The sequence below is a fragment of the Notothenia rossii genome (genome assembly GCF_949606895.1).
Source record: "Notothenia rossii genome assembly, chromosome: 9".
In the NCBI taxonomy this organism is placed as follows: Eukaryota; Metazoa; Chordata; class Actinopteri; order Perciformes; family Nototheniidae; genus Notothenia; species Notothenia rossii.
In genome coordinates, this window is record NC_136907.1 from 75479595 (window position 1) to 75507056 (window position 27462).

General features: G+C 40.5%; 1 protein-coding gene across 2 annotated transcripts in view; it reads right to left on the reverse strand.

The window, feature by feature from the left end:
- Positions 1-27462, reverse strand: part of LOC307018619 (neuropilin-1a-like) — a 100982-nt gene that overhangs the window by 5534 nt on the left and 67986 nt on the right. Inside the window, exons 7-15 of one of the 2 annotated variants that reach the window (XM_079648951.1) lie at positions 26082-26237; positions 24778-24922; positions 19274-19449; positions 18183-18338; positions 13961-14105; positions 9403-9582; positions 8956-8997; positions 3661-3798; positions 150-457 (exon numbers count right to left, since the gene is read on the reverse strand). In XM_079648951.1, coding sequence (XP_079505077.1) covers positions 150-457; positions 3661-3798; positions 8956-8997; positions 9403-9582; positions 13961-14105; positions 18183-18338; positions 19274-19449; positions 24778-24922; positions 26082-26237 — 1446 coding nt within the window. Of the gene's footprint in view, positions 1-149; positions 458-3660; positions 3799-8955; positions 9001-9402; positions 9583-13960; positions 14106-18182; positions 18339-19273; positions 19450-24777; positions 24923-26081; positions 26238-27462 lie in introns of both variants that reach the window. The other variant, XM_079648950.1, reaches the window with a different exon arrangement.

The window sequence follows — 27462 nt, forward strand, 5'->3', positions numbered from 1 at the left end:
GTTTCCTGTAGATATTGAATTGCTCTTTTCACTGCACTGTTAGTGTTGTGTTGTTATGTTGCTCGGTTTATTGTATTTTTGTAACTCTGGCGAAACAGTTTCCTTCGGGATTAATAAAGTCTTATCTTATCTATAAATGAGTTTGTTACCTGGTAGGAGAGGCTGGAGTGAGGCAGCCGGACCCTCCCCTCCCTCCAGCGGCTGCCCTGGTGCCCGCTGAGCGTCCACAGGATCTGCCCCCCCGCCTCCTCCTCCCTCCTCTGCCTGACGTGCAGCGCGCCCGCATGCTCCCCGAACATGTGGTACCAGAAGGACATGCACAGGTCAGAGTCTGTGGCTGTGATGGGCAGGCTGGCCAGACTCGCCACCTTCTCCTCTTCATCATCGTCATGTTCACCAGTTTTACTCGGAGTGTCACTGTCACCCAGCTGCATGTAGATGAAGTTCCCCAGTCCGCCTGCAGGGGGCAGCAAGAGACAAGGGAAGAGGGGGGTGTGAGAAGTGTTTCAAATAAGTAGTTACAAAACACTCGTTGCTATATCACATGTGCGATATTATTATTACCAATAATGTGCTATGATGACGTGCAATAACGTATCTGCCACTATGTTTTTTTGCACGACTTAATAGTGTTAATATTTACATTAATTATGTGACCGTCTATGTTTCATGTGGATATTTAATTGCTCTTTGTACGGCACTGTTAGTTTACAGTTTTATTATTATTATGCTGCTGAGTTTATTGTATTATTTTGTAACTCTGGCACAACAATTTCCTTCGGGATAAATAAAGTCTTATCTTATCTTATCTACAGAGGAGTTTTGGCAACAATGCAACCTACAAATATACCTAACGTGAAAAGAAAAGCCATTTAATAGTGCAACAAGAAGTGCAATAGACATAATGGTGCAAGTAAGTTTCCTTATAGATAAAAATGCATATATAAAATGGAACAAGATAGGACACAAGTGCGTAAAATGTAACACTGTATACTCTAAGCCACATGTGGGCTCAAGGCCCGGGGGCCAAATCAGGCCCTTGGTGGATTTAATTTTAGCCCGCAGGACATTTTTTAATTACTATTAGATCTGGCCCGCTGATATATTGCACGCACACCTTCACTCAATCCTGAGGGTCTCCTCAGCTCAGAGCCTGAGCCCAAACATTGATGAACCTGCACCCAAGATGAGATGCCAAGTATCTGCTTGAACTAGCATCACAGAGCAGCACACTGAGTTTAATGGATGTTTCCTTCTGCACTTTCTTTCACACGACAACAGGGCATGTTTGGTTTTCTCTTTGAGGGAAATAGTTTTTTGAAGCTGTTGTTGGCCTGTGGGAAAATGTAATCGTAAGAAATGACTCTGGAAAAGCTGCAGATAGAGCCATAAGAAACGAATGCAACTGATTGTTTAAAGGTGACATGTCATCCCCTTGTGTGTTATGAAGGTTTTTCTGCATGTAAACGGTGTGCAGAGTCTAAACCCTCAAAGTACACCCTGTAGCGAGTAAAACTCTAAAACAGAAAATACCTCCCCAAAACGCCTCGTTGGTGAAACGTCATCATGACGTCATCATCCATTTGATTCTTCCGTGTACGTGCTTACGAAAGCACGTACCCGGAACTAAATGGTCCAATCCGTGGAGCCGTTACGTTACGACCGCGGAGCCGTTACGTTAAGCCCCCGCTGATTGGTCCAAATCGACCAATCCACACACACACTCAGTTCAGGCAGCCCTGCTGATTTCCGCTCCCTGCTGCAGGCTGATAACAGACAGTTGGGATCGCGCGAAATTCTCTCTGCAGACCCATTCTCACAGCGTTCATCAACCTATAAACCTTTTTCTTACACAATATCAAGCCACACTTATTGTTTTTATTTCGGCTGTGACTTTGTGTGTGTTCAGGTTGAGTTTGGCTGTGTTTGGCTGTGTATCGCTAAACAAGGAAATCACGGAGGGGGGGGGGGGGGAGCTGCAGCGAGCCGTTTAGTGGAGAAAATGAATACTGCTGAATACACATACTTTACAGAGATGATGTATGCGAGACCAATGTGAGTTTGGAAAATTGCACAGTATTTTTCTATTTTAGTATACCTCAACAATGGAATTATGATCAGTGGAAATGGCCATGACACCTCGTTATTTTTATACGCAATAATTTAAGCTTTGTTAGTTCCAGGTTTAATATGTGCAATAAGTTCATTTCAATAAGTTTTGCAATAAACATTGAACCAGTCCGGCCCTCGACTAGTACCCATTTTTTTATTTTGGCCCACTGTGTATTTGAGTTTGACACCCCTGCTCTAAGCTCTCCTGAAAAGGGACTACTATTATGTTGACTCTATTTGATCATAATTTAAAAAAGAACTTAAAGAATGTAAAAAAATAGTCAGTAATACTATTTTCTGTACATTTATAATCAAAACAAACCTTAATATTATTGATATCAAGCAATAAAAGGGTTCAAAACCTCGACAGGGTTCATTTTTAATATTGCATTCAACTTGGGCGGGATGCCAGTATCTGTCTGTTCGGATAAACATTTTTAAAGAATGTAAAACTACAGTAAGTAATACTGTTTTCTGTTTTCAATTGTGAACACACATTACATGATTGATATTAAGCAATACAAGGGATCGTAAACTCTCAAAGGTTCATTATTTATTGCATGAAAACTAAGCACAATGTCAGCATTGGTCTGCTCTGTTGCAAATATGTATTTTTTTAAAAACTTTATAAAATCTGTGTACTTGTTCGGTGTCAAAGACCTCAAATTCAAGGACACTTCAGGCTTTTCTGCTCAGAACAAATGACTCAAAATAAGCTTGCTTCAGCAGACGTTACGACTTGACATCACAAAGGAATCATTTTTTACTTGTGATCTGGTTAAGTCAGAAAATCAAGGAGAAATCATTCATTTTCGAGCTGCAGCTGTCTGCACAAAACACATCCATCACTGGAGTTTGAATGGGGAGAAGGTCAGAGAGCTGAGGCAGAATGATGAATAGAAATCTGTGTTCTGTAAAAAGAGAAGTTTTTGAAGGACGTTTATTTAATTAAAAAATGTTTTAAGGTTTATCCAGTGCTGACAATATTATGTCTTAGGATTGTACTTGTGTTTTTAACTCTTTCTGTATTTTTATTACATTTCAGAAGCTACTTTTACTTAAGTTAACACCCTAAGTTCTTCTTCCACCACCGATAGAGAGTTTAAAAGTCCCCTATTATACTGTTTTTCATCAATATATTATAGGTCTCAGATACATACAGAGCCTGTCTCTGATTGGCTGAAACACCAAACAGATCATTGCATGGATCATTGCAGCATCCCATAATCCCCTCTGTTTCAGCCCTGTTTCAAAAGTGCTGATGGGGGGGGGGGGGGGGGGGGGGGGGGTTGCCTTGGTTGGTGATTGGCTAATGGTTACACAAGCCAAAACATCGTTATGACATCATAAAGTGGACAAAATCTGATCAGCTCATTTTCAGACAGGATTTTATAGAAATGGATCAGGACAAAAAGAGAGAGAATCTTTGTTCCTGAAATGTTCAGAGTCTCTTTCCACAGAGGGGACACATGTTGATGTAGAGAAGCCACGGAAAAGTGGGTTTTAATAGGCGACCTTTAAAACTAATGTGAACACTATGTCTCCTACCTGTGTGGTCGAGGGTTGGCCCCCGGTGGACAGTCGGGGCTCCGTTAGTCTGGATGAGCCACTCGGCCCCGGTCCCCGTCTCTCTGGTCCAGCCGCAGAACGACGAGAAGTGAAAGTTACAGGCAAACCACACGTATGCTGCAACAGAAGAAATTAAACAGAGCAGTTGGAGGTGAGATAGTTGATGAGAGAAGTGCAATATGTTGTAGGAAAACAACGGTGTCAAGCAACAGATGCAACAAAGTCGTCACTATTGAGGTTCATAGCCTGAAATATTTCTAACTGAGTTGTGCTTGTTGTTGATCCACACCATAGCATAAAATAGGGAGAACTTGTCATGTCCAAGAAACTTATAGTGAAAGTGTATTCTTTATGTTAGAGTTGTCATGTCCCTTTGTCTTGTGCTTTATGTTTATTCCCTTAATTATTCCTCCCTCTCATTTCAGGCCTCCACGCTCCCCGCCCCCTTCTGTCTCCTGCGTCCTTGATTACTTTCCCCGCCCTGATTGTTTCCGCCTGTGTCCCCTTTACCTGTGTATATATTGTGTTAGCTCCCTCCTGTTCATTGTCAGTTCATTGTCTCTCGATGACCTACGTATCGGCTTACCTCACGGACCTTTCACGGATCTATGATATAGATCACGATTCTAGTTTTCCTCGAAAGAGTGTTTTGTTTTCCTTATTTTTATTACTGTGCAAAATTCCAGTAAAGTCTTTATTTTGAAACGCTATCCGAGTCTGAGTTTTGAGTCGTGGAATTGAGTTCATGCCTCAGTGTTCACCCCTTGACAGAACTCTGCTCTTCATAAGCCCGAACGCAGAATTTTGTCTTGCATTTAATTATTGTCACATGCTATTTGGGTTTTCCATAGATAACAATGCTATTGGTAAATAGCAACAAACTTTGACTTCTCGTCAGATTTCCTAGGATAACCTATTACGACTCATTTATTGCAGTATATATATATAGTCCAAAGCTGCTGTGTGACTAGTTTTCACCAGGGTATATCGTCTGAACAACATTTAAAAACCCAGAGCGATTCATTTTAAAATGATATGCTATAAGAAAAGCGGCCATTCCTCACAATAAAGAAGCTTGAACCGACAAAGACTGTGTCCCTATCCATTTGTTCTTCTGTCGATTCACTGACTAATCGCTTTACTTTTTTAATCAGCTGCTTCTTTCAGCTGGCAAAAAAACCCTCACAAACAAGTGGATGTTTATGCCATTTACAATCTTATCCAAGTGCAGCCAAAACAACACAATCCCTCACTGGCTTCTCTGTCTTTTATATAAATATATATTTGAGGCCGTGGCATTTACCAGGTTTCCTAAAAGTGGTTTCGTAGGAGACAGTGTTATGTGTGGCAACCTGTTTTCTCAGGACTTTACAAAACACTCAGACATGCTCTTTGACATTGTAAATCCATGCTAAAAACCATCATCATGTGCGGTGTTGGCCCAGTAAACTGTCTCCAGTTCTGAAGTGGAAAGAAAGGAGACGGCCTGAGGAAGAAAGTCTTGTAACGTCAATATCAGAAAGCTGTTCCTGCTGGATTGTACACGCAGTATAAATTGTATAGCTTGTGGGAAACCGATCGCGGCAGACAGAAAAAAGGCTCGTGCAGATGGAGCGGGGTGAGAAAGACGGAGAGAGACAGCGCTCCACATCCTTGTTGCAAACAAAAAGAAAGCGCCTACAGATGTTTGGGATCAGGACAGGAATGGAGGAAGGCGTGGTGCCACCAAACGCGGATGTGGCCCCTCGAAAAACCCCAAACAAATGAAATGTCCCTCCTTTCTTTCAGCAGTTCACCACAGCTTCTAAATGAATGCAGAACTCTCTAAAAGCCGGACATGTTGTTTCTGGGAGGCTAATAGGATGCATAGCTAACAATGCTATTTGCACCCGGGCGTCCAAAGATAACGTTGCTATTGTTAAATAGCAACAAACTTTGACTTCTTGTCAGATTTCCTAGGATAACCTATTACAACTTATGTATGGCAGTATATGTGTACAGTGAGAAGCTGCTGTGTGACTAGTTTTCACCAGGGTATATGCATGTAGTCTGAACAACATTTAAAAACCCAGAGCGATACATTTTAAAATGATATGCTATAAGAAAAGCGGCAATTCCTCGACAATGAAGAAGCTTGAACCGACAACGATTTGTCCCCATTCATTTGTTCTTCTGTCGTGGAAGGCGTGGTGCCACCAAACGCGGATGTGGCCCCTCGAAAAACCCCAAACAAGATCAAGATGTCCCTCCTTTCTCTTCTGCAGCAGTTCACCACAGCTTCTAAATGAATGCATGTCTCTAAAAGCCGGACATGTTGTTCCTGAGAGGCTAATAGGATGCAGAGATGACCGAGGAGATGGTACCCTCCCCTTTACCCCGAGCTGTCTTCACCCGATGCTTGGACTCGGATAATTGAGACCCAGGAGGCCTTTATTCTCTCGCTCCACCTTCACTCTCCGTCTCTCTTTCTGTCTCATCCCTATTTATTCTCCTTCCTGTCCTTGTCTTCTTGCCACTGCCGCTGCTATCTTTTCCACCTTTCTCTCTATTCATAACTCTACCTCCTTTTAAATGAACAGTGCATTCAAAATTCGAAGCGCTGTGAAACGGTGCTAAGATGTTCAGAAAGGTGACAAAAACAAAGTGCATGGAGGCTCAATAAATTATTCAAAAATGTCATGCAATGATTTTTTTTTACGTGTGTGGCTTTTAGGAAACATCACATTTCTTCCCACCATTTCTCATAGCCAGTTTCAACCTGATCACTATAGTATGGGATTCAGATCAAATCTAAAAGGGGTTACACGCTTAATTTTCTGCTACACAAACCATGTCATGTTCTTGCTTTCGTCTTGTCATCATATTCTCATTTCATATACTGATTTAATTTGACCTGTCTCTACGTAACAATACTTATTTGTGTCTGTCCTTGTGCTGCTGCAACACCTGCATCTCCTCTCTGGGGATCAATAAAGGCTCATCTTATCTTATCTTGTGAGATTTTGGATACCTTAACATCGTTAGACCTTAAGAAAAAATGAAAATGAAGCAATCTATGAAAAGGAGTTGCAGGAACACCTGGCTTTGTAGAGGATTTAAGGTGTTAACAGTTACAGCTAGGAAACCACTGCTATCGTTCAGTCAGAGTAAATCAATTCTGCTGCAACATATTAAACCAAAGCAATATATTATTTGGACTAAATACAAAAACAGGTGGAGGGATTATATCTCTCCGCTGGCCTGGGAGCGCCTTGGGATCCCCCAGTCAGAGCTGGTTGATGTGGCCAGGGAAAAGAACGTTTGGGGCTCTCTGCTGGAACTGCTACCTCCGCGACCCGACCACGGATAAGCGGGAGAAGATGGATGGATGGATGGACTGACTAAATACAAAAACATTGACTATTGACAAAGCAGCTATATTTTATAGCTTTAACTGCAGGAACAAGATATTTGTGTTTCATTGATTTTTGCATCTTTCTCTTCACATTTGTCCTTCTCTTGCCTCTTTGAATGTTAGTAAAAGTGTGTGTATGTGTTTGTTTTTCTTGTCTGATTTCCTTCTTTTCCAAAAAACACATGATATTAAACATTGCGAGTGCATTTCAGAGCAGATCTATCACTTCTTCCTGCAGCCTGGCTGTGTGTATGTTCTGAGCTAAAGCCTCGTTTGTGAAGTGGGCCGATGAAAAAGCCATTTACTCCCATGAAAGCCTGTTTCATTGTTCTCCGTGACTGCGGCCAGTACTCTTGTCGACACTGAATGATGGGACTATCGGCTGAATTAATGCACTGATGTGGCAACACTGAACGGGCACATTTGTTTGTACATGAGCCTGTAAAGTGGACACTGTAAAGTTACTGTACAGTTTAGAGAAGAGAGGAGGAAAAGTAGAGAAAAGGAGAAGATGAAAAACAAAATGGAGACTAATTGAGATGAAGAGGAATAAGTTAAGTACGGTTTAACTTTTTTTTCTTCCAAATTCAGTCATTTGTATATATTGTTGTCACGATATGCTCCCCACTGTCTCAAACACCTCCATTGAACTCCTTTGTTTACTTGCGGAACACGATGTAACACTCATGCTTCGATTGGCTATCAAATTGTACGTGATAGGCTAAGGGGCGGGACATCTGTAAGAGGTTGACCAATCACAACCAGCTGACCAATCAGAGCAGCCCGGGCTCTGGTTTCAGACAGAGGGTGAAAAGAGGTGCTGTAGCACAGGCAGTATGAGAAAAATAAAGAGCTTTTGGAACATTAAACATGGAGACATGTCCCAGTAGAGACACTACATACTGATATACACCTGAACATCAGCAGGAGAGGACTCTTTAAAGTAGAGACACTACATATTGATATACACCTGAACATCAGCAGGAGAGGACTCTTTAAAGTAGAGACACTACATACTGATATACACCTGAACATCAGCAGGAGAGGACTCTTTAAAGTAGAGACACTACATACTGATATACACCTGAACATCAGCAGGAGAGGACTCTTTAAAGTAGAGACACTACATACTGATATACACCTGAACATCAGCAGGAGAGGACTCTTTAAAGTAGAGACACTACACACTGATATACACCTGAACATCAGCAGGAGAGGACTGTTTAAAGTAGAGACACTACATACTGATATACACCTGAACATCAGCAGGAGAGGACTCTTTAAAGTAGAGACACTACATACTGATATACACCTGAACATCAGCAGGAGAGGACTGTTTAAAGTAGAGACACTACATACTGATATACACCTGAACATCAGCAGGAGAGGACTCTTTAAAGTAGAGACACTACATACTGATATACACCTGAACATCAGCAGGAGAGGACTCTTTAAAGTAGAGACACTACATACTGATATACACCTGAACATCAGCAGGAGAGGACTCTTTAAAGTAGAGACACTATATACTGATATACACCTGGACATCAGCAGGAGAGGACTCTTTAAAGTAGAGACACTACATACTGATATACACCTGAACATCAGCAGGAGAGGACTCTTTAAAGTAGAGACACTATATACTGATATACACCTGGACATCAGCAGGAGAGGACTCTTTAAAGTAGAGACTCTACATACTGATATACACCTGGACATTAGAATAGTATTTCCTCTTTAATATAACGTGCCACACCTTGTTTACTTGCTGCTGTGCTAGAACTGTTTCCCAAATTGTGATCGGTGAAGTAAATCTGATGTAACGCTGATGATGAAAGATGAGAGGAGGAAGGTAAACATGGCGGCAGATTGTGGCTCACCTGGTATGAAGTCGAGGATGGGTTCGACCGCCGTGGCTCCTCCTGCTACAAACAGATGGAACAGTCAGAGAGGGGTCAAAGGTCACGAGGTTCATCCCGCCCTCACAGATGCCAACACACACTCGACACACACACTCAGGTTAGCAGGCGTTCATATCGGGTTGCTATGCAATCTGTCACAATATTAAATGTTCACTATTCTTTTAGCCAAACGTATTCACAACTAAGATATTCTCACAATATTTATAGTAAATTGCAATTTGTATTGTATTTTTATTTAAGTTGACGACTACATCTTATAATTATGATATTTTTGCAATACCTATAGAAACATTTTTTTTTTTTTTATTTGAATTTTGATGTAGTTTAAACAGAACACTTGATATCTTTGACCTTGGGTTAGGGTTGGTTTAGACTCAGAGTTAGGAACATAGTTGAGTTTTTTACCCTTCATGGCGTCGTAGTCTTCTGGATCCTCGGTCTCTGCGCCACAGTCGTGTCCGTCCTCACAGTCGGACCCCGCGGTGGTGCCAGGGGCTGTGGGGGGGGCGGTGGTGGTCGCTCCAAACGTGGTCATGGGGAGGGTGTAGGCGCTGGGAGGGGTGGGGGGCGATGTGGTGGTAATATCTGGATAAGATGAAAATGGGATGACCATTTTAGTTTTCATTTCACAATAGCACTGTAAATTGCATGACATTTTGAGCTGTATTGTTTTGTTTTATGTATGTTTTGTGTGTGTGAGGACCCCAAGAAGAATAGCCAATGCTCATGCTAATGGGCATCCTAATAAAGAATAAGAATAAGATGGATGACATTTAGCTTTTTTTGCACAGAAACAAAATGCATTTTATTCCCTGTGCAACTCTTCAGTCAAACAAAATGGACACATTTATCTATTAATTACTTATATTTGTATATCTCTGTATATCATGTTTATGTTTTGACCTGGTTTACTGTAATAAAGTCTAACAGCTGCATCTTTGTGACTATTTATTATGTTTGTAGGAATATTTGGATAAGATGGAGGACATTTTGTTAAATTTAGCTTTTTTTGCACTGAAACACAATGCAATATAAGTAAGTAAAATGTATGTATAAAGCGCTTTTCACAGACAGTCACAAAGGGCTTGACAAAGCATTAAAACATCATATGAATCATGAAAGAATAAATGACCAAGCCACGTGTTAAGAAGTGCTAAAAACACAATACACAATAAAAACATAGAATAAAAGCACACAAGTTACCCAAACAGGAAGTCAAATACCTTTAAAGACCCTTTTATGACCCTTTCCATACATTTGAAGACCTCATCGCCACTTTGAGTTCTAACCGATTACCTTGGCGACACACTTTACCTCACATTGACTATATACAGTATTGATTGTCCTTCCTCCTTATCTTCCAACCATTTGCGGTATTTTTGGAACTTTAAGTATTTTTGGATCTTTATGTATTTTTGGAATTTACAGTATTTTGGGATCTTTAAGTATTTTTGGAACTTTAAGTATTTTTGGAACTTTAAGTATTTTTGGATCTTTATGTATTTTTGGAATTTACAGTATTTTGGGATCTTTAAGTATTTTTGGAACTTTAAGTATTTTTGGAACTTTAAGTATTTTTGGAATTTACGGTATTTTTGGAACTTTAAGTATTTTTGGAATTTACAGTATTTTTGGAACTTTAAGTATTTTTGGAACTTTAAGTATTTTTGGATCTTTATGTATTTTTGGAATTTACAGTATTTTTGGAACTTTAAGTATTTTGGGATCTTTAAGTATTTTTGGAACTTTAAGTTTATTTGGAACTTTAAGTATTTTTGGAATTTACGGTATTTTTGGAACTTTAAGTATTTTTGGAACTTTGAGTATTTTTGGATCTTTGGACCCTTTCCATACATTTTAAGACCTCATCGCCACTTTGAGTTCTAACCGGTTACCTTGGCGACACACTTTACCTCACATTGACTATATACAGTATTGATTGTCCTTCCTCCTTATCTTCCAACCATTTGGACGCAGACTTGCATTTCCCCATAACGATGTTGCTTAGCAACCGGCGTAAACGGACCTTCGCGCGCTATCAAGCAGTGAGCGTGCGATGTCCTGTTCAGATGACGTCAAACCCAACGGGATGCCATCAATAAACTACACAGAATCACACTACACACCTACGCAATGGTTACATTCAGGCAGACTGTAGAATACAACCTCTTTGGACAATTTATATACTTATTGAAAACAAGCTACAAAATGTAACACCTTGGAAAATGCCCTTTAATACTTTTTAATAGCCGTCATTTTCGCTAAATTGATTTATCAACTTTTAATACTTTTTAAGACCTCGCGGACACCCTGTATATATATTATTAATTACCTGTATTTGTATATCTCTGTATATTATGTGTATGTTTTTACCTGGTATTTTGCTTGCTTTACAATTGATTGATTTCGTTTTTTGTTAGGGGGCAAAACATTTGTATATGTCTTAAGCGGGAGAAACTAAACACCAATAAACAAAAGGTCAATCAAAAGTGTGGCTTTTAATGTTTGAGTGTATCCGTCCTACAGGCTGGTCCCTATCACATTTTGAAGTATAAGAATATAACAATTTCACAAAAACGTTTTCAGGAACTTAGAACCTTGACAGAAACTCAGAAACTTCACTTCCTTTTTCCACAGGAAGAACCGGGGTCTAAAATAAGTTGGGCCCCACAAAAAAGTCCCTACTGAGGGGTTATCATTTTCTGATGACCTAAGAGGCATATTAAGTTGCTGACTCAGCAAAGACAAAAAGAAAAATGACTGCATTTTTCCAACGGTTATTTCGTTAAAATATAAAAATGTTATTAAATACTATGTAATTGATGGGATATCTTATAAGTCACTAAAACATAAAAAAATAGTTGAGCAGAGCATTGCTACTCTGGAGGTTTTATCCCAACAGCATGACTTCAGTAAAAAGTAATAAATAAATAAATACATTTAGCCAAATTAAAAGTAAAAGTAATATATTCACAATATCTCTAAAGGCAATAATCAATATAGGCGATGTGTGCCTACACAGAAATATAAACTTGGATTAAGATCTGTTATTGCTTGGTCTTTATCCTCACTATATGTTTTTAATTTGAGTACAGATTAATAACGCCATAGGCTTTTTACACCAGATTATTGTGAGTAATTCGTAGAGAGAGATATTAGATTTAATCCTTTGAATAGAAATCCTGGACAACTGAAGATTTTGCGGCGCTCTAGTTTCCCATCAAGGATTAAAGTGATTATGACAGGAGCTCTTGTATCTTGTTAAACTCCACCATACAGTCAGGCTGGAGATGTGTTTTGAATGGAAACGAGGCAAATTGAAGGTGAATTAGTGGAAGCGACGTGAAAATCCCAGATGGTCTGCATGTAATTCAACTTTGTAGGAAAACGTGTTTCTGAGTGGCACGACGGTTTGCTCTCAGCGTGGATGTAAGTCTGTGAATTAACTCAAAGCTTGAAGCGGAATCTGTGACTTTGGACTAAACAACGACAGATGAAACTGATCTGCAGGCGTCTCGTGAGTTTGTTTCCTCTCGGGAGCTTAAACCCGGCATCTTGAGGTTTTTCTACAAAGAGGAAGGGACTTTTTTACGCAACATGACCCTCTGATGAATCAACAGAAGTCGTTTTCCGAGGAGTAGTTGTTTAATAAATTCAAATGAAATGCTGCTAAAGTGATCATACATTGAGTCCCTTATATCAAAAAGGCTTTTAATATCAACCCTAGTACTCGGATGATTTAATAGCATATATGAAATAACAATTAGCTGCTGAGAGCTTTTTGTATTTCATACCCCAAGAAGAGCTTGATTTTAAAGTTTTAGGGGCTCCCTGAAATCTCCTAAGAGTTGATCTCCTGTTTTTCATTTCTCCTGCTCTTTTCCAATCCTCCTCTCTCTCTCTCTCTCACACACACACACACACCCTTCCATGCACTCAGCAAATCTGGCCTTGCTTTAGCTGATCCTTATCGCTCTCCCTGCAGGGCAACCCGATAACTCAAACTCCACCAGAGAGACTTCATCTGTTCCTCCCTCACCTACTGTGGGAGGTCGAGACACACACACACACACACACACACACACACACACACACACACACACACACACACACACACACACACACACACACACACACACACACACACACACACACACACACACACACACACACACACACACACACACACACACACACACACACACACACACACACACACACACACACACACACACACACACACACACACACACACACACACACACACAGCTCTGACCACTGCTGCAGGACAGATAGCAGCCTGCCACGGCGTGCGTCAGCCATTTCTCTCTCATTACAGCAAACAGTGCAGATAAGCAGCCTGTAGTGTAAGCAGTTCACAGTTTAATGACTATTTAATGACGGAGAACACGTTCATGCAAATACATTTCCTTCTAATGTTTTCCTACAAAAAATGTCATGTTTAAACCTCCATTATCTACTAACTATACCTTCAAGGGGCAGCACACAAAAGTCTGTGCATGGAAATCCACCCTACTGTTAATCTTACATTAGATTTTGCCAAATTTGTTCTCCAGATTAGAGTACGGACGCTCAGTCCAACCTGGAGACGGATTGATTTCCGGACTAACTTTGTTACTTCCTGTATTTCAGCTGAATTTCTGCACGTCTTTTGTTTCCGTTTGTAAAGCTGAGAGGAACTGTTCCTAAGCCAGAAACCACAGTTCTGCTTTAATATCAACCTCCCTGTAATATCACTGCACCTTGTTGCCCTGGGGGGTCAACAAGTTCCTTAAATGTCCTCAAACTTTATATTCTTCATGAGATAAATCTTACAATGCTGTATTTTAAATAGCATAACGATCCGTTCATTTTTAACCAGAAGAAGTGTTGGCTGCAAGCATTTTTTGGGGTCTTTTTTTGTCCACAGTAAATTCTGTCTCTTTTGGTGACAGCGACTCACCGTCCAGCTCGCAGCCCAGCAGCTCCAGACGGAGGCCCAGCCCCTCGGAGGTGGCTCTCTCCGGGTAGATCCGGATGAAGCGGGTCAACAGGGAGCCTGTGGACCGCAGCTCGGGGGTGTCTTGGTTCTGATTCCCCAGGAAAATCTGAGCAATGAGATAGAGAGAGAAAGAGAGAGAGAGAGAAAGAGAGAGAGAGAGAGGGAGAGAGAGAGAGAGATGTCAGAGACTGATTGTACTTTACTTTCAAGATTCAAGTTTCAAGGCTTTATTGTCATGTGCACATTACAGTGTAGATATGGCAATGAAAAACGCAAAGGTCCCCTATCACACTGCAGCATTACCCATAATCCCCTCTGTTTCAGCCCTGTATCCAAAGTGCTGATTCTCTGTCTGTTACTTTAGATGAAAATAAGGAGCCCCTCCCCACGCCCCTCTGAGAGAGATTTTTGTTAAAAAGAGCACAATAGGCGCTTTCACACCGCAGTACTTTTCCCACAAAGGTTCATCAGCACTTATTTCATCAGAACTCTTTAGTTCTGATGAACTAAGTACAGATCACGTTCACACCGGAATAAGTCCCCGAGGGAGGATTAGGAAAATGAATCCCCTGACGTCACTTCTTCTTCTGCTTTGGGTTTACTGGCAGGCCGCAAACCACCCAAAGTCCCCAGCCGGAAGTCCCCGGAGTCGGAAGGCTTCAGTAGAAGCTGCTGGGACTTTGTAGAAGCCTTCCGAGTAAACGGCCAGAACGCCGACACCTCCTCATCTCCACCGCTCCCATGTTTTATTTTGTGTTGCCATAAGTTAGTCTCTCTGCGTTGGTGCGCTGGGCTAATGCTAATGCTAATAATGCTAATGCGAGGATAATAAAATGGCGGCTTCAGAAAAACCTTTTGGGAGTTTGACGGGGCGTGGTTTGCAATCCGCACAGCCAATCAGACATAGGAACCTTTTTCTCCCACGGAAGTACCTGCTCTCTAGCAGGGACTGAAAAGGGGGTAAAAAAGGTTCTCTAGAACTAATTTTAGTTCCGGCTCTTTTTGGTGTGAACGCAACATTTCTGAACTATATCGGAACTAAAGTGGGAAAAGTATTGCGGTGTGAACGCGCCTAATGGTGCTCTAGGAGGAGATTCAGGTGATAAGGGGGGGTTACCTTGGTTGCTGATTGGCTAATGGTTACACAAGACAAAACATCGTTATGACATCATAAAGTGGACAAAATCTGATCAGCTCATTTTCAGACAGGTTTTTATAGAAATGGATCAAAAAGAGAGAGAATCTTTGTTCCTGAAACTTTCAGAGTCTCTTTCCACAGAGGGGACACATGTTGATGTAGAAGAGACATGAAGAAGAGGGGACACATGTTGATGTAGAAGAGACATGAAGAAGAGGGGACACATGTTGATGTAGAAGAGACATGAAGAAGAGGGGACGCATGTTGATGTAGAAGAGACATGAAGAAGAGGGGACACATGTTGATGTAGAAGAGACGTGAAGAAGAGGGGACGCATGTTGATGTAGAAGAGACATGAAGAAGAGAGGACACATGTTGATGTAGAAGAGACGTGGAGAAAAGGGGACACATGTTGATGTAGAAGAGACATGAAGAAGAGGGGACACATGTTGATGTAGAAGAGACATGAAGAAGAGGGGACACATGTTGATGTAGAAGAGACATAGAGAAGAGGGGACACATGTTGATGTAGAAGAGACATGAAGAAGAGGGGACACATGTTGATGTAGAAGAGACATGAAGAAGAGAGGACACATGTTGATGTAGAGGAGACATGAAGAAGAGGGTACACATGTTGATGTAGAAGAGACATGGAGAAGAGGGGACACATGTTGATGTAGAAGAGACATGAAGAAGAGGGGACACATGTTGATGTAGAAGAGACATAGAGAAGAGGGGACACATGTTGATGTAGAAGAGACATGAAGAAGAGGGGACACATGTTGATGTAGAAGAGACATGAAGAAGAGGGGACACATGCTGATGTAGAGGAGACATGAAGAAGAGGGGACACATGTTGATGTAGAAGAGACATGAAGAAGAGGGGACACATGTTGATGTAGAGGAGACATGAAGAAGAGGGGACACATGTTGATGTAGAAGAGACATGGAGAAGAGGGGACACATGTTGATGTAGAGGAGACATGAAGAAGAGGGGACACATGTTGATGTAGAAGAGACATGAACAAGAGGGGACACATGTTGATGTAGAAGAGACATGAAGAAGAGGGGACACATGTTGATGTAGAAGAGACATGGAGAAGAGGGGACACATGTTGATGTAGAAGAGACATGAAGAAGAGGGGACACATGTTGATGTAGAAGAGACATGAAGAAGTGGATTTTGTATAATAGGTGACCTTTAAGTCAAAGGCTCCTCCAACAGTGCAACAGTAAAACAGATCAAATAGTGCAAGAGAATGTTTGGAGATGTGCAAGTAAATACAAAAAAAATAGAAATAGTGCAAGAAGAGTCTATATAGAAGTAAATGAAATGGTATATTAGATAAATAACTGGAGTTTAACCGTGTAAATACCTCACAGAGCAAACCATAACACAAACAATAACGTTTCTCTTCTTAAGGCTGCTTCTGATCAGTTTGATATAAGTCTGAAAACATAATACAAAAGGAGGGAAACAGAGAGAGTGGGATCCTTTCATATGTGGAAGCGGCACAAATGAAAATGGTCGAGTGGTTAGACACCAAACACCAAAACCCCCCCGCTGTCTGAAGTGCTGAGCTTTGCTTTTTCCTGAAGCATCGCAGGCGCAGTGTTGCATTATGGGTGAAGCTCGGATGTGAATTTGTGTCCAAAAGGTTTCAGTCCTTATGGGAACAATCGCTTACTCTTAACACAGTGGTTTAATTGTTGCATGTGTACTGTACTGTTATTATACTATTTATTTTGCTTCTTTGTCAACTTTATAAACTCCTTAACTCTATTCTTAGATCTGAGCCTTTTGAACATCTGATGGGGAGAACAATTAGTATTTTTACGCAAACATTGGCTCACAATTTTTCGGTCTTTCAGTTCATTGATAACGTGGCTGTGTTGATGTGGTTGTGACAAATAAGCAAGTTAACATTGATCGTAGTATTCCTATTCATCTGTACCTATTTATTGAGTGCACCTTAAGTTCCTTATCGATTAACTAAAACATTATATATATATAATTTTAATTTTAATGTATTATTATCCTTATTTATCCGTACTTATTTCTGCCCTTATGCTGCTGAAACACCAACATATTTTCCCTCCAGGGATCGATAAAGTCTTATCTTACCTCATCTTATCTTATACCCATGACTGATTGTCTCTTGGGAGAATACATGTGTATATATACTGTATTTGTCCCTGTGGGGAAATTGGTTTGCAGCACAACCACAAGACAAGTTTACAGAAGAGATTACTCGTACAGATGCACGCATACTTTGCAACAAATTGTAATTAAAGGAACATTTAAACGCTTTTTTTAAAAATGCTTTCTGCGTAATTGTAGCAGTGGAACTACCTGTGCACATTAAAGGTCCCCTATTATACTGTTATTCATCAATATATTATAGGTCTCAGATATGTACAAAACATGTCTCTGAAATGTTTGGCTCCAAACACCAAACAGGTGTAGCATTACCCATAATCCCCTCTGTTTCAGCCCTGTTTCCAAAGTGCTGATTCTCTGTCTGTTACTTTAGATGAAAATAAGGAGCCCCTCCCCACGCCCCTCTGAGAGACATTTGGTTACAAAGAACTCAATGGTGCTCTAGGAGGAGATTCAGGTGATAAGGAGGGGGGGGGGTTACCTTGGTTGCTGATTGGCTAATGGTTACACAAGACAAAACATTGTTATGACATCATAAAGTGGCCAAAATCTGATCAGCTCATTTTCAGACAGGTTTTTATAGAAATGGATCAGGACAAAAAGAGAGAGAATCTTTGTTCCTGAAACTTTCAGAGTCTCTTTCCACAGAGGGGACACATTTTGATGTAGAAGAGACATGAAGAAGAGGGGACACATGTTGATGTAGAAGAGACATGAAGAAGAGGGGACACATGTTGATGGAGAAGAGACATGAAGAAGAGGGGACACATGTTGATGTAGAAGAGACATGAAGAAGAGGGGACACATGTTGATGTAGAACAGGGGACACATGTTGATGTAGAAGAGACATGGAGAAGTGGATTTTGCACAATAGGTGATCGTACCTTGGGCTTGGTGGTGTTGTCCTCCTTGACGATTGTCCACCCCTCTCCGTCCAGGCTGTGTCCGACCCTGAACCTCTTCATGAAGACGTTCCTGTCGCGGTGCTTCCCTCCCTGGATCACCACGCCGCTCACCATCTTGTCCTGACCCAGATCCACCTGGAGGGGAAGAGGGAGGAGAAAGGGGAAGAATGGTTTGTTTAACTGGCAGATTGATCAATGAGTGTACGGTACACCGTTTGTCTTTTTTGGTTAACTAAATCCCATGACACCATAAAACATCCAAAGGGTATAGTAGGGATGCATGGAATATGGTGAACACAGATTATTTTCTGATCATTTTTTCTGGTTATTTATTCCCCTTTTGTAGCAGGGAAACACATAATAAAAAATAAAAATATATAAAAATATGAACTGTCTGTCAGCCCTTCATCACACTAACTTTGGATGAGCGAAGTGAACATACACAATCTTCTTTAACCTGCTTTAGAGTGGTGCGGTGATAATGTATTTTTGTATGCCTTTTATGATAAATACACGTGTTGTTCAACAGGATGATCTCTACTTATTAAAACAGTTTTTATGATTTTCATTTACTAGAAGTTAAGTATTAATGTTAGGTTATAAAAGAGCTACATGACAGTCACATCAGCACCGCTAAGCTAAAGGCGGCTAACGTTAGCGCAAAGACATTTTAGTAGTCTCATTCAAACACTTGTTAGCAACCGCCTTTTTTATGACACATTGAGGCTCTGGAGATTCACAAGTGGCGTATTTACTGACCTATTTTCGTTATCGAACAATATGTAATATCTCTTCTCTTGTGTTAACCACAGACCTTGTTTCAGGCCTCTAACCAAAAGCACGTTACAAAACCAATGACCCAAAGACAAGGGAACCGGAAGTGGGAACTCACTATTTCCGGGTTTTAGGACTAATTCCTGCAGAACTCGATACAATGACCTACTCAATTAGAATATTTCAAGTACCAACAGTCAGTGGAGGGGTTTGACTCTTGTTTTCTGTCATCTGCATGCCCATAGACGCCCCTATTCCCTGTAATTTAACACCAAAAGCTCAGTTTCCAGCCCCACCTGCAGCCACTCGTTCCTGAAGGGCTGCTTGGTTTGCTGCCCGGTCCAGCCCGATCTCCCCGTCAGCAGACGAGCGTTTTCAGCCACCCAGCCGCGGTCTGCGAACGACGAGGCGCTGATCTGAGCGTCTGAGATCTGACCGGACACCATGCCCAACATCCCAGAACACGGGTAGTCTGTACAGAGGGACACAGGGAGATAAGAAATGTTTAAAAGTCAAGTCATAGTCAACTTTATTGTCAATCTTTCAGTTTGTGTGTACAGCTGTGTTAATTTCGTCAACGAAAACTATGACGAATAAAAATGTTTTCGTCAACGACCTTTTTTACATGACTAAGACGAGACGATGATGAGCTAAAAATAGATTTTGACGAAATGTATATTTAGTTTTCGTTGGCGAGACGGGACTAAGGTATTATTGGTGGACTATCGGACATTCAAAATGCAGGATATTTTCCCCCAATTGTCCGTCTTGTCTATCAAAATGCATCCCTTTCATTGGTTGAATTAGTGCACACGTCACTCACACAAGTGTTAAGAGAGTGAAATGTTGCTTTACGAATTTCAACACTTGATACTGTCACCTTGATTCCAGTTTCAGATACCTGTATTTTCCCAACTGAGTTAGTTTAAAGAGAAAAAACATTTGGACTAAAGGTTGACCAAAATGTAAAACGTTTTGAGTTGTCGTCGACTAAAACTACGAAGGATAAAAAGGACTAAAATGTGACTAAAACTAATAACCATTTTCGTCTAAAGACTAAATCTAAAATAGCTGCCAAAATTAACACTGGTGTACAGATCAAAATACCGTATCCCACAAACCCAAATACAAAAAAACAAATATATATAGAAATACGTATCAAATATGTATATACCTATATATACACAATCAACAGACACATTATGCACACATTAAGACATGAATAAAAGCACAACAATCAATATATACCAAACAACAGTCACTTCAAAATCTTTGGGAATGTACATTAGTGCAAGATTGTCCATAGCAGCATAAAAAGTGTCTGGTGCTGGATTTCAGTGTCTGAGTGTGTGTGTGTGTGTGTGTGTGTGTGTGTGTGTGTGTGTGTGTGTGTGTGTGTGTGTGCGTGTGTGTGTGTGCGTGTGTGTGTGTGTGTGTGTGTGTGTGTGTGTGTGTGTGTGTGTGGTGTTAAAGTCCAGTGGGGAGGAGAGGGGGGGAGTGAGAGGCATACAGTACGATAAAAAAAAGGCTTCTGCTATCGTTATCTCTACACTGCTTTACTCAGCAGTTAGTTGATGCCCTCTGGTCGATGCTGCAGTGTTTAAAGTTAAAAAGTGAAGACACCAGAGACTCATCTCAGCGTGTGTGAACAGCGAAAGATTCTTATGTAAAACCATGCATAATGATGTTGGCAACTTGTGTTTTTATTTGTAGCTCTGCTGTTACAATAATACAAATACAACTTCAAGCACAGTGCACATCAAAATATGCCTCTTGGAAAGTTATTCAGAGCGAATTCTGCGCTTAAAGACATTCAAAGGGCTGAGTTGCTTTGGGTGACTCTCCAGATGAAATGCTATCCAGTTTCAGATCAGTTTGAAGGCGTATCAGATACACCAACACTGCACAGAGGTTTATCATATTTAAAAGAAGGATTTTACAACCATGGAAAGTTTTGACAAGGTCTTTTTTATAACCTTTTACTTTGAGGATTGTGAGTAATAAAAATAGACGGTTGAAGTTTCAAAGTTATATACGAGTAATGTGGGCAAATTCACAACTCATGTTGAGTCTAGAAAAGTTAAAAAAAGAGAATATATTTCTATTCAACAAGCTGTAATCAGAGATGTTCTACCATTTAATACATCTCTCAAACAGATACATTCATCATCAAGAAAGTTGGCGAATAATTAAAAAGTTGACAGCTAATGTTTAAATATGTAAAAAAAACGCTTTTGAGGTTTTATGTAAGGCGAGTTGTGTTGTGAATGTTAAAACGACTGCTTATTTTACAACTGCACGTACCACAATGTCTGCTTTCCGCATCTGAGATTTGCACGAGTATACATTTGTCAGAAGTCAAGAAGCAGCTGGTAGCAGATTTGTTTCTTTTTTTGGGAAGAAATGGGAGGTGGAAAGTGTAATGGGCTCTTAACACTGACAGCCTGTTGAAGGGGAAGCTACATGTGACCCTGAGGCTACGAGACAATCTGTTGAACAACCAGAGCAGCCTGTTCCCACTATTAGGAAACTGAGATAATTACTGCAGCATTGAGACGTTTTAGCTGCTTTTAGTTTCTCTCCTAACGACAAAACTTAATTAAACTCTAAACTATGTGGACACAATAGTCTGGTCACTGCGGGTTAAGTTTTAATCCATTATCCACAACAAGTTGCATCTAATATCCGGACTCAAACAATCGTGATATTTGACAAATGCTTCCAGTTATGTGGAGATGAACAACAGCTCCTGAGGACGTGCATTCCTCCACGATGTGAATTTAAAGCTTACACAGAGTTCTTCATGGAAACCGCCTGCAGCATTATCTGTGTGTGTTCCTGTGTTTCTGTGCTTATGAGTACCAAATGTTATCCAAGGGAATGAAAACAAATTGGTTAAATCGGCAGAAGAGGAGTTTTTCTTTCCTGTATTTCATTACTTATCTGAAGGGGCTCTATTGTGCTCCTTTTCAGGTTCATATCAGTATGTAGTGTCTCTACTTTAAAGAGTCCTCTCCTGCTGATGTTCAGGTGTATATCAGTATGTAGTGTCTCTACTTTAAAGAGTCCTCTCCTGCTGATGTTCAGGTGTATATCAGTATGTAGTGTCTCTACTTTAAAGAGTCCTCTCCAGCTGATGTTCAGGTGTATATCAGTATGTAGTGTCTCTACTTTAAAGAGTCCTCTCCAGCTGATGTTCAGGTGTATATCAGTATGTAGTGTCTCTACTTTAAAGAGTCCTCTCCTGCTGATGTTCAGGTGTATATCAGTATGTAGTGTCTCCACTTTAAAGAGTCCTCTCCAGCTGATGTTCAGGTGTATATCAGTATGTAGTGTCTCTACTTTAAAGAGTCCTCTCCTGCTGATGTTCAGGTGTATATCAGTATGTAGTGTCTCTACTTTAAAGAGTCCTCTCCTGCTGATGTTCAGGTGTATATCAGTATGTAGTGTCTCTACTTTAAAGAGTCCTCTCCAGCTGATGTTCAGGTGTATATCAGTATGTAGTGTCTCTACTTTAAAGAGTCCTCTCCTGCTGATGTTCAGGTGTATATCAGTATGTAGTGTCTCTACTTTAAAGAGTCCTCTCCTGCTGATGTTCAGGTTTATATCAGTATGTAGTGTCTCTGCTTTAAAGAGTCCTCTCCTGGTGATGTTCAGGTGTATATCAGTATGTAGTGTCTCTACTTTAAAGAGTCCTCTCCTGCTGATGTTCAGGTGTATATCAGTATGTAGTGTCTCTACTTTAAAGAGTCCTCTCCTGCTGATGATCAGGTGTATATCAGTATGTAGTGTCTCTACTTTAAAGAGTCCTCTCCTGCTGATGATCAGGTGGATATCAGTATGTAGTGTCTCTACTTTAAAGAGTCCTCTCCTGCTGATGTTCAGGTGTATATCAGTATGTAGTGTCTCTACTTTAAAGAGTCCTCTCCTGCTGATGATCAGGTGTATATCAGTATGTAGTGTCTCTACTTTAAAGAGTCCTCTCCTGCTGATCTTCAGGTGTATATCAGTATGTAGTGTCTCTACTTTAAAGAGTCCTCTCCTGCTGATGTTCAGGTGTATATCAGTATGTAGTGGATCTACTTTAAAGAGTCCTCTCCTGCTGATGTTCAGGTGTATATCAGTATGTAGTGTCTCTACTTTAAAGAGTCCTCTCCTGCTGATGTTCAGGTGTATATCAGTATGTAGTGGATCTACTTTAAAGAGTCCTCTCCTGCTGATGTTCAGGTGTATATCAGTATGTAGTGTCTCTACTGGGACATGTCTCCATGCTTTAATGTTCAGAAAGCTCTTTATTTTTCTCATACTGCCTGTGCTGCAGCACCTCTTTTCACCCTCTGTCTGAAACCAGAGCCCAGTCTGCTCTGATTGGTTAGCTGGCCGGCTCTGTTGTGATTCAGGTCAACCTGCTTAGAGATGTCCCGCCCCTTAGCCTATCACGTACAATGTGTTGGAGCGCTAGCCAATAGGAGTGTTCCAGAGTGATGTCACTATGTTAAGGAAGTGAAACAAGGGAGTCCAATAGAGGCGTTTCAGGTAGGAGTGTGTGGGAGAGAAACTTTGGGATTTCAGCCTTTGCAGACCATTTACATGCACATAAAATATATAACACACTACAGGAAAGGGACCACCCCATTAAGCATAATATTACCCCTTCAAATAAAGGAATTCGATTAAATGATGGACAAAATGAGGATGTAGTTTCAGGTTATGTGTTTTGGAAGTGGATGTTTTATGTTTCACACACACATTTTCCCAGGTCTGTGATTAAATCTCCTGAATCGCCCGTCTGACACTCAGCAGCCTGCTCTCCGGTGAGTAAGAGTCTAATATCTGCGTTATGGAGCTCTCCTACTGAGAGTTGCTTGTAACGCATCAAGGACTAAAGTTTATGTAATGTTGGAGGATGAGTAATGATTTTCCTCTGCTCCTGAGTAATGAATAACGGTGTCCTTCAGAGGGGGAGTCTGCGCTCACTTTACAAGCGGTGATTATTTTAAATCAACAGAAAGCGACGGGAGGTTTTCGTCCTGCAGCCAAAAACATGTTGGTTTGATTTACGATGTGCAAAAGTGAGATTTGTTTTGGACTTGGGAGAGTATGGTCTGAAAGAAACTTTTTTTTTTTTTCGCCTGAGGTGTTACCATGACGTTTTGTATTCCCTTTGTAAAGATACAGTACATGTACAATGCTTCAGAGGTTTAGGGTTGTGAATGTAATGTCTGTAAATGAACATTTTGGTTTGTAAAATTGTAGAACATTTTAAAGAAAGATGGTTTTGCATTTGTAAAACTAGGTTTAAAAGACATTTTTATGATAGCAAAAGTTCCTTGAGTGTTAATACAGTTTCAGCTTGGAGACATTTTTACAAAAGCATGCAGCTCTACACAATACATTACTAGACGCTTGGCAGTAGAATATTTAAGAGATGCAAATTTAAATAAATATGTTTCTTGTTTACCAAAAAGCTTCCAAAATGAATATGCAATACAGAGAGTGCATGTCTCTACTGTGTGTAGATATGATCATCATGAATCACCTTTGTAATATATTAGAAAATGTTTGAGGGTGTGAGGACACTGCATGTGTTAGATTAGATAAGATTTAGATGACGTTAAACTTTAATGATCCATGTGGGGACAGGGGAAGATAATTAGGAAGGTAAATGCATGAATGATTCCAGCAGTAACAGTATGTGTTATTGAGCACATAAATCAATGCATCAAGAGGTAGAACTTGGAGCTAAGAGCCTCACATCATGGACGGTATTTGTGAGTTTGGAAGTGTTTTCTAACGTTACCTGAAGTCCTGCAGCCGTAGATCTCGAAGCGCATGCAGATGCCTTGCTCCCAGGACATGGGGCGGACCCGGATGTATCGAGCCAGAGTTTGTTTGGGGAGGAAAGAGCGAGCTTCATCCGTCGGGTTGTGGTTCCCCTCGAAGATCTGAGGACAAGAATAAAGGTTTCACACCAAAAAGGATCTGGGCCTAGTCCCTAGTTCGCACAAACCTTTTCATCTCCAGATCGTCCCTGCTAGCGAGGTAGATCTTTCCTGAGGAGGAAATGGTTCGTGGGTGTGTCGGCCACACTAACAATTTCTGATGTGCTGGGCGAATTGCAAACCACGGCCCGTAAAACTCCGAAAAGTTTTGTGAAGCCGCCATTTTACTTGCTCACATTAGCATTCTTAGCATTAGCATTAGCCTAGCGCACCAACGGAGAGAGACTAACTTATGGCAGCACAAAAGAAAACATGGGAGCGGTGGAGTGATGAGGAGGTGTCGGCGCTTCTGGCGATTTACTCGGAAGACGCGACCCAGCAGCTTCTTCTGAAGCCAGTCCCCAACTCCAACGTTTACGAGTGAAGAAGAAGAAGTGACGTCAGCGGCTTCATTTGCCTAATCCTCCCTCTGGGACTTATTCCGATGAGAATGCGATCTACTAGGACAGTTCGAGGGACTAAAGAGTTTGGGGGGAACAAGTACCGGCTAAGTACTTGGTGTGAAAGCGGCTATTGCTAACCTTTTAGCAGAAATAGTTTTCTTTGACCTCACTTTCTTTCTACTTTCTTGTTTAACTTGTCCTTTAGTTATTTCAAGTGTTTCATGCTAAACGAACCCCCCTTTGGAGAATTCTAATCTGCAACCCAATATTCAGAAAGTTCAATACATCCTGGCCATATCTGTGTAGCATATAAGATTAATTGCTCCCAGACATTCAAGTGGCTTGTACGTTTTGGACCCAATGTGTAACGCCAATACACGAAGGGGACTTTAACAGACGTTGAGACTTTGACATGATTTGTCGGATGTACTTGTCTATCAGTACGTCATATTCTCTGCAAGCTATCAATTGATCTCTGCACCAATGTCACTTCTTAGACAACTCCCAGACTTGTTCATCAGAATAAATGCATTTTGATGAGACTTTCAGCGCACTCAATTCAGTCAAGGCTCACACTAGAGAGGCTGCCAAAAGCTGTCAGCCTTGGAAAAAACATTGATTTAGCCATCCTCACTTTCTCTACCCATTGATTAGAATTCAGCGTCCCTCATTACTCATCAATATTAGATGCACAGCGCAAAGGACTTCATCGTTATTACCTTCTGCTTGGAGCCCTCCTTCACGGTGACCCAGTCCTCTCCGTTGGAGCTCAGGTCCACTTTGTACGATCGGACGTAGTAGTGCTTCTTGGTCTCTTTGGAGATCGCTCCCTGTGTGCCGATCGCTGTGACGAATCTTAGGAATCCCAAATCCACCTGGAAACACAGGAGATAAAAGGAAAGGTAAATACAAATACTATAAACGGATTAAAGAAGAAACACTCAAGGAGGTACTTCTGTACTTCTGATACTCCGAGTCACTCAACTAACTTGACAAAAGAGCTTAAAAAAATGGAAGGAAATAAAAAACTGTTCAAATATATGTCTAAAACATGTGGTTAAACAACTGAAATATATATATATCTTAAAATAGATACATTTTAGGAAAATAAAAGTAATGGATATACTGTTGAAATATATATCTAAAATACTACATGTATCTAAAATGGAAGGAAAAACATTTTAAATGTATATCTTAAAGGAATGTATAAATGGTAATAATATATATCTGCAAATAATGGATAAATAGTTAAAATATATATCTCAACGTGATGGTTAAACGACTGAAATATAAAGCTTAAAATAGTGTATAAACAGGAAACAGGAAAAATGTAATTGATAATTGGTTGATATTTAAAGTCATGGATAAACATTTAAATATAGATTTAAAAAGATGGCTTTACAATCAGGCGTGGTTTTAACAAACTCAATTTGACTAAAATGACCTCAACATTGACAAGCACTTTTCAACTTTTAAATGATTAATGAATTGTAATTAACTTCGTTTTGGATCGTGGAGGGTAAAGAAGAAGCGCAATTTGTTTTAGAAAATCCAGTTAGATACAGCTAATTAAAAACACTTCTATAGTATACAACAACGACAAAAAGCACTTTAACCCCGGTCTGCTCAAACATAAGGCTGCGTTTGTTCTAACTAGACCTAAAAGTGTCAACGTCTGTATCTGTAGTTACATGAACTACTTAGTACCAACTTAAAGAGCCACAGCTTTAGCATAGAAATTCAACACTGTCTTGCACCTTGTTTCACTTTCAGCATGTGGGAAACGAAAGGCTCGGATCTCATTCATTATACCGTGATACGTCAGTAAGTAGACAGTGAAAAATCAGAGCAGCACGCTGGAGAGCATCCATTGCTAAGACAATCGCTTCTAGAACAAAACGAAGGCCTTAACAGGAAACTCAAACTGAAATTAAAGACACATGCTCTAAGTCATAGTCCTCCCCTTAATCATTGACTATTTAAAGATCCACTTATGCTAAATGCTAAAACAGCTTCTGATTTAAAATGTACAGTAAGAACAGAAATATTGCATCAGATGTGAATGCTTCACAACTTTTTCTTATGTGATTTCCTTAAATG